We start from the raw sequence: 7,308 nt of genomic DNA, 5'->3' as shown, positions 1-7,308 counted from the left end.
CCGGTGACGCGATGAATAAATAAAAGCCAATGGAAAGCGAGGTTTTAAACACGTGAAAAGTTTTGTTCTTAGTATGCAACATAAGCGGGGAACTAAATCTAAAATGAGCTAAAATAATATTTTAACTTTGAGTACGATATGCTACATCTTATTATTTTTTAATAGGTGCTTTAGTCAGATGTTGTAGTGTTTTGTAGTGGTATTAGTGCTTTGTACAGAAATGTAATTACTTTAATCATATACTAAACTTTTGTAAGCACCCGCAAACAAATTTAAAGAGAAACATTTTATGTAACGACTAAAGGATTACTGCTATCTAAATTACACACACACACGAAATCATATCGCCACCCCAAACCCCCCACTGCAAAGAAGCCAGTTAGTCAGGCATAACTAGTTGTGTACCTATCGTATAATGCCAAGACGGAATAAGACGATCACGGATGTAAACGTACATCGTCGTCGCTAGCTACTTGAGGAAGAATGGCAAATGACAAGGTGAGTTAGAAGTGAATTCTAGTTTCCCCGTTAACGAACAAGTAAGCGTTTCTGTCTCCTGAATCAAATGTATATGATCTAACGACGTATTAATGGACTGTTAGCATTATCACTGCTTTGTGTGGGGGAAAAAATACAGCAAACGAACACAAACACGATCTCTGCAAGCTAACCTAGCTAGGTTAGCTAAGCTAGCTGGTTAGTTTGTACATGAATGTTTCACATTTGGGGAGTTAAACTATTTACCTACATAACGGAGCACTTGTCAGTTCTCCATGTCATTCGATGTTTAATGTGGGGCCGTTTATTCGCTAAGAAATGCCAGCTAGCTACTTACTTACTTACTTACTTACTTACTTACTTACTTTTAAAAGTTCGTTGACTTGGTTAGCTAGGGTTCACACTGTAATGCTGGCTGGGTGAAGGTTAGGCCTCAACACCAGCGTGTACTGGGGATGTGTGTTGTGTTTCCCAGGACCCCTTAAATCAGCTAAAGAACCTCGCACAGCTCAAAGACCAACTGGAAGATCTCCAGAGACGAGTGGAGAGCGAAGTGCAGGCAGGGGTACCGCAGGTACTGCTGGACTACTGAAAATCCCCACAATCTCCATGTTTTGCTTCCATTATTTAACTGCTTTTGCAGGTTTGTTATGCTTGGAAATAACAAAGTGGCAAGTTAATTTAAAGAGTTTTAATGAAAGGCCCTATTGTAGCACATCTAAAATGTATTTCATTAGAGTTTAATTTGTGTTGTACTGAGGGTGAATGGCTTTGATTTCTCCAGGGTGGTTCACTGCTGGCCTCCCCTTTCCTGAAGGGATTCCTGGCTGGCTATGTGGTTGCCAGGCTACGTGCCTCTGCAGTTTTGGGGGTTGCCATGGGAACCCTCACAGGCATGTATGTTGCTCAGAACTATCAGGTGCCTAATATTGAAAAGACCATAAAGGACTATATGGACACTCTGAAGAAAGGTCCCAGTAATTAACAAAAAGAGGTAACTTTGTTTTCTTAATTGAAGATGAACAGATTGCATTGCTGCTAGCTTCCTAGTAGCACAACTCCATATATGAGCTCTGTTCCTGCTCTCTGCTTGACCCTTTCCTTGAAGACTGAACTAATAAGTGTTGTCTAAGAGCAAGTGGATGTGGAGTCTGAATGAGACATGGGGGGGGGATTTGGTGAAGAAGAGTTGATGGAATAAGGATTGTATTAATGTACATGATGCTGTGTTGTATGTCATATAATTTCTTTTGGAAAGTTTGCTGTAGTCTTGTTGGTTAATGTGATTTAAAAATATATATATTTTATTTTGCATATTAAAAAGGCAGACTTTAGAGGTTTTTTTTTTTATTACATTTACAGGATTTAGGTGGCACTTTTATCCAGAGCAACTTACAATCATCACTGAACACAACTTGAGCAACTGAGAGATAAAGGCCTTGCTCAGGGACACAGAAGTAGCAACCTGGTGTTGGGGCTTGAACTGGCAACCTACTGAGCTAGCACTGCCCCCCTCAATATGGTTTAGTTAGGAAGTTTGTATGCTTGCCTTAAGAGTATTGTCCAATGCTATTTTGAATTAGTTATCACCAGTATTTACCAAATGCAGCTGAAATCAATTCAAACACCTGTTCCCAAAGCAGGGGGAAAAGGAGTCTTGATGTTGACTCCCATCTGGGTATGATCACAGGACAACATAGCCCCAGTTTTTACATTTAGAAGATGATCATCATCGAGAATGTTGGTTCAGATGAACCAGACCCTCCCCACCGTAGACGGTTGCTCCAAACCGCTCTCTGGGCCGTTCTGCTGGTGCTCCTAGTACTCATCTATGGCTCTCATGCTCCCCTCATCGCCCTCACTAAAAGCAGTGGCCACGTTCCATTCAGCCCCTCCTCCTGCGTTGTCCTGATCGAGTTCATCAAGTTGCTTCTCTCTCTGTGCACTGTGCTGGCCACGGGAAACGTCCGTGCGCTCTGGGCCTCGGTGTCCTGGATGGCAGCAGCCCCGTACGCCATGCCAGCACTCTTCTACGCCTTCAACAACAACCTGGTGGTGGTTATGCAGGCCTACATGGACCCCAGTTCCTTCCAAGTGCTTAGCAACCTGAAGATCGCCTCCACCGCCCTGCTCTACACCTCTTGCCTGGGTAGGAGACTGAGGCCCACACAGTGGCTGGCCTTGGGCTTTCTCATGGGGGCTGGGGTGTGCCACAGCTACAGCAGCCTGGATCCAGAGGACCAGGATGGGGAGGGGGAACGTGAGGTTCACATTACCACTTGGGGCCTGCTGATGGTACTCGCATACTGCATCGTGTCAGGGCTGGCTGCAGTCTACACCGAGAGAGTCCTGAAAACCCAGCATCTGCCGCTGAGCCTGCAGAACTCCTTCCTGTACACGTTTGGCGTGGGGATAAATTTGGCTTCCAATGTCTACAGCAGCAGCGGAGAGCGCGCGTTCCTGGAAGGCTATTCTGCAGCGGTGTGGGTCATTGTAGCCGGACAGGCAGCCAATGGCCTACTGATGTCCGTGGTCATGAAACACGGAAGTGGAATCACACGTCTCTTTGTCATCTCCTCTGCCATGCTGGTCAACAGTGTTCTGTCCTGGGGGCTCCTGGGGTTGCGGCTCACCCCCTTCTTCCTTTTGCCTGTGCTGATGATTGGCGTGGCTGTGCACCTGTATTACAGGTAATGGATCTGAAGGTAGAGCCAAAATGATGCCACTTGAGTCAGCGTAGCCTGTAAGATTTCTTCCTGAAATCTTGTTTCTTTATTCTTTGACTATTACTTCCTATATGGGTAAAGGTTTAAAAGAAATAATCAAAAACAAACTGCATTTTTAATATATTTTTATTATTGTTTCAAAATGTTTAATAAATGAATGTTTAAAATTCTCATGTTCTTCATTTATGTATTTTTGCTTTAATTTCAAGTCAAAATGAATTTAATTTCTTGAATGTTCATCTCATTTTTGCAATCATGCTAAACAATGCAAAATGGTACATAGTGCAGATTGAAAGTATTTATGAATGAAATGTGCAAATAAATATAAACATTTATCGTGTCTCTTCTGTGGATTTGTTTGAATGTGCACTTAAACATTTTTTTTTTAGCTACATTAAACTATGTTGTTGTCTTCTATGCCATTAATGCATTAACATTTATGCACCTTTTATATCAGAGAACCAAGTGTTACTAACTCCACTGGAGTAACCAGACGTGTGTGTGTGTGTGTGTGTGTGTGTGCGTGTGTGCGCGCGCGTCCGTCCGTCTGTCCTTCACTGCTTGCTGGGCACATCCAGGGCCTTCAGCTCTGCCAAAGCTACGAGAAGGTAAAACAGGAAGACGCTGGGATCTCTGGTGTGTTAGAGGTGAAATAAGGTGATTTTGGTTGTTTCTGGTCGTTATTTGGATGTAGCGTGGCACCGAGGGCTTCGACTTTAGCCGATTATGTCCATGAAGTATTGCTTATGTTTCCTGATGTCTGTGCAGCAAATGGTAATATTCAGATCTGTTTTAAATCTGACCAGAACATGTTCACACGTACAGACATGGTCATTTCAGTGGATGACAATGTAAATATGTTTTGAGTATTTCACCGTTGTCGTGTTTCATAAAGAAATACTTCACCCTAAAACCCTTTGCATTGCTAAAAATCAAATCAAAGCTTACAGTCTAAACAACAAGTGAGGTCGTACACGGTTGGTGCTTTCGGGTAAGTCACCAGGTCACAGGACTGAGATTTCAGGGAAGTAGTTTGTCACCTTTGCGGAGCTGTGTGTTGTGGGCTGTTAGCTGCTGGTTCTGGTAGGACAGGTGCACAGCGTCCTGAGCAGCCCCCAGGACCAGACTCTTGTACCGACCCTCTGCCATGCGCTTCTGCTCCTCCAGCACCTGCCGGTACGTGCGGAAGACCTGCGCATGCAAACGGAGAGGGTGAGGGGACAAGTCCAGCTTCAGTCATTTTTAATAGAAGATTTAGAACATTTTTGTTTTCTTTTTTGAATCAATGGCTTTTGAATCTGGCAATAATCAAAGGAACTTATTAATTAATTTACAGCATTTAGACACTTTTATCCAAAGCAACTTACAATTATGACTGAGTACAGTTTGAGCAATTGAGGGTTAAAGGCCTTGCTCAGGGGCCCAAAAGTGGCAACTTGGCACTGGTGGGGTTTGAACCAGCAGCATCCAATAAAGAGTCAATTACCTCAACCGCTGAGCTACCACTGCCCTTTTAGTATGTAAATGTGAGGTGCGAGAGATCAGGTCAGGTCAGGTGAAAGGCTTCAGTGCCCCACCTGTAGGCTCTCCTCCCTGAGACGGTTCATTTCCTGTTGGTGGAGTTTGTACTGGGCCTCCAGGCCTGCCTCGGCCTGCTGGCTCTCCCTGCGCAGGGCCTCGATCTGCAGTATCAGGACCCTCCTCTCCCTGTTCAGGTACAGCACCTCCCACTTCAGCCCCTCTGCCTGCGGAGGGCAGACGGACAGACAGGACGTGGGACATAACAAACAGCAACAGCACCCAAGACAAATATTCAGATTAGTACAGCGGCGGGAATGTCCTGGTGGACATCAAAGGTCAGCGCAGCATCGTGTACTGTTAAAAGTGTGCCATTTTACGTCACGCAGTGAGTAAAATACCCTGGCAGCACTAATCCATGCTCTCTGTCAACGTGATGCGTGTTTTAGGTGTTTGTATTGATTCTGAATAGCCAACACTGCTCCTGGAGGGCTACTCTCTGTGAGAGGTCAAACCGAAGATGGGCTTGGTGATGGTCCCCCAAACGGGAAGCAGCTCTTAGGACCGAGTCTCTATAGAAAATGATCTGGCATTACACTGGTGTACTACAAGGTGCTTGGTAAGAACAGAATCTTTAGCAACAGTAAACACAGCAACAGCTGTGGAGTGGACAGCGCTAACATCTGACCCGGATACATCACATTAGGCTCTATGCACACTTATAATGAAAACTGATCTTTAAAATCCAGGATGATTCATCATGTATGTGTGTAGTAGGACTCCACTAATGTAGTTGTAGTGAATATGATACATATTCAGAGTCTGAGACGGTGCAGTGACAGAACCATCTTACAGTTTCTTCTTGCAGCTCCGTCTCCATCTTCAACAGTTCCTCCTCTATCACTCTGTTGTGATCCTCCTTCAGTTTTCTACTCTGCTCCAGCAGGGTAGAGTACTCCAAGTGTGACCATGCTGTCACCTAGTGGATGTCAGGTGCAATGTCAGTCAGGACATTACAGCGTGATTGGCTCGCCTGAGTAAAATCCTGCCAATACTGTATTGATCAGTCTGGTAGCTTCATTTGTTATCAGTTCAGATCAGTCATTATGATTTACTCTGATTAATTATCAATGAAAATTAACCTTGATCGGCAATGTTTTACAAAAAGAGGATAATGTAATGTAATGAAAACATGTTGAAATGCTGCCACGTACGGAGCTAGGGCTGAGTCCTGAGAGGTTTGGGTCTTTGAGAGTTTCCGTCTGCCTCTCGGTCTCTCCGTGCAGTTCCTCTTTGAGCTTCCGGATGCGTGCGACTCTTTCCCGGTTCCTTTCCACACTGGCTCTGCCCTCTGCCAACATCAGCAGTGTTGCCACACCACCGTCTCAAACCGGCTCTTTAAACACATACGTCCATACCTTTAAGATGCGTCTCCATCTCCTCTCTCAGAAGGCCCAGGAGTTGTCTCTTCCTCTCTGACTGGTGCCTGTCCATTGTCGGTTCCCCATCCGGTCCGTCCTGCAGCCGGCCGCAGACAGACAGGCAGACAGACAGACAGACCTTTTGTCTTTTCCAGTTACACGGTTGTTCATAGGAATCGTAGGACTACATTTAGTCTTCCTTTGATAAGCTTTTCCTGCTTGTCCTACACCATGACTGCATCGAATCCTCTGGTTTCATTTCATTTCTGCATTTACAAGCTTGGTGAAATGTCTTCTGTGTTTAGAAGAGGTAGAATACACTGTAAAAACATGTAAATATCCACGTTGAAAGGTTCCCCTTCACATTTTAAAAATGTGTTCTTTTACATTTTACATAATAAAATATTGATATGGCAGACAATACGTACGAGTGTGTTCATGCTGGATGGCTGTGGTCTGGTTTCTCCTGCTCTGCACTGTGCATGTGCTCCAATGTGCAATCAAATATTCATCAGCTAGTGTCTGCTTTCTTCTGTCTGAGCTAAAGTGGCTGAAGCATCTAGATGTGTTGGAAAGCGCACTGTTATGATCCGGATTAACTCCCAGACTGTCCATGCTTTTAAGTGAGATTTAAATGAGATGGTCTAGACGCCATCAAAAAACATCAGCAGTGTTGAAATTGTGGGGAGCACCTACTGCACTATCTGGAAAATTGGCCAAAAGACTTGGTTAGTTCAGTGACAGTTGTTAATTTATTGTGACATAAAACTGATATTTATGTGTGGGTTTCCTCCGGGATCTCCGGTTGCCTCCCACAGTCCAAAAACATGGAGGTTTGGATGATTGGACACTCTAAATTGTCCTGAGAGAGTGTGTGTGTGTGTGTGTGTGTGTGTGTGTGTGTGTGTGTGTGTGTGTGTGTGTGTGTGCGGTCCCCCAGGGGCTGTGGTTTCTGACTGAATTTGCTGTGTGCAAATTGGCTGCTGCTTCTCATTAGTTGTGTGTGTTTAAAAAAAGAAAAAAAGAAAGAAAATATATTTGTAAAGTGTCCTTGTGTTTGAGAAAGGAGCTATATAAATGCAACTAATAATAATAATAATAATAATAATAATAATATATGGAGTTTTAATTGAAACTTTGTTTTC

At 44.1% G+C, this 7,308-nt stretch overlaps 3 protein-coding genes across 4 annotated transcripts; 2 read left to right on the top strand and 1 right to left on the bottom strand.

Moving 5' to 3' along the window:
• Positions 1-159: 159 nt before the first annotated feature.
• slc35a4 (solute carrier family 35 member A4) lies at positions 160-1,998 on the top strand. Of its 2 annotated transcripts, XM_027007194.3 has the most exons (4): positions 177-498; positions 974-1,072; positions 1,283-1,492; positions 1,861-1,998. In XM_027007194.3, the coding sequence occupies exons 1-3, from the start codon at positions 484-486 to the stop codon at positions 1,481-1,483; spliced, it is 315 nt and encodes a 104-aa protein (XP_026862995.2). In that variant the 5' UTR covers positions 177-483; the 3' UTR covers positions 1,484-1,492; positions 1,861-1,998. The 2 variants fall into 2 exon arrangements, with proteins under 2 accessions (XP_035379771.1, XP_026862995.2); XM_035523878.2 differs by lacking the exon at positions 1,861-1,998 and having other exon boundaries at positions 160-498; positions 1,283-1,821.
• A 222-nt stretch (positions 1,999-2,220) lies between these two features.
• LOC113575608 (putative UDP-sugar transporter protein SLC35A4) lies at positions 2,221-3,559 on the top strand. The gene has a single exon (XM_027007193.3). The coding sequence runs from the start codon at positions 2,221-2,223 to the stop codon at positions 3,190-3,192; it is 972 nt and encodes a 323-aa protein (XP_026862994.3). The 3' UTR covers positions 3,193-3,559.
• A 125-nt stretch (positions 3,560-3,684) lies between these two features.
• LOC145657542 (uncharacterized) lies at positions 3,685-6,861 on the bottom strand. Its single transcript, XM_081712961.1, has 7 exons — positions 6,592-6,861; positions 6,161-6,458; positions 5,957-6,093; positions 5,596-5,721; positions 4,802-4,969; positions 4,265-4,415; positions 3,685-3,822 (listed from the first exon to the last, which is right to left on the bottom strand). Exons 2-7 carry the CDS (start codon positions 6,234-6,236, stop codon positions 3,779-3,781), a joined length of 702 nt encoding a protein of 233 aa, XP_081569087.1. The 5' UTR covers positions 6,237-6,458; positions 6,592-6,861; the 3' UTR covers positions 3,685-3,778.
• Between the last annotated feature and the right edge of the window lie 447 nt (positions 6,862-7,308).

The sequence above is a fragment of the Electrophorus electricus genome, chromosome 4, assembly GCF_041902795.1.
Source record: "Electrophorus electricus isolate QZ-2024a chromosome 4, ASM4190279v1, whole genome shotgun sequence".
In the NCBI taxonomy this organism is placed as follows: Eukaryota; Metazoa; Chordata; class Actinopteri; order Gymnotiformes; family Gymnotidae; genus Electrophorus; species Electrophorus electricus.
The sequence above is the reverse complement of the archived record's forward strand: the minus strand, read 5'-3'. Positions and strand labels throughout refer to the sequence as shown.

Excerpts from the sequence above, each read along its gene's own strand:
- slc35a4 (XM_027007194.3), top strand. Across the intron at positions 1,073-1,282 it reads TGCAGGCAGGGGTACCGCAG|GGTGGTTCACTGCTGGCCTC; the intron begins GTACTGCTGGAC and ends TGATTTCTCCAG.
- LOC145657542 (XM_081712961.1), bottom strand. The coding sequence starts at position 6,236 with ATGGACAGGCACCAGTCAGAGAGGAAGAGACAACTCCTGGGCCTTCTG. Across the intron at positions 5,722-5,956 it reads CAGGACTCAGCCCTAGCTCC|GTGACAGCATGGTCACACTT; the intron begins GTACGTGGCAGC and ends GACATCCACTAG. Across the intron at positions 4,970-5,595 it reads CGGAGCTGCAAGAAGAAACT|GCAGAGGGGCTGAAGTGGGA; the intron begins GTAAGATGGTTC and ends TGCCCTCCGCAG.
- LOC113575608 (XM_027007193.3), top strand. The coding sequence starts at position 2,221 with ATGATCATCATCGAGAATGTTGGTTCAGATGAACCAGACCCTCCCCAC.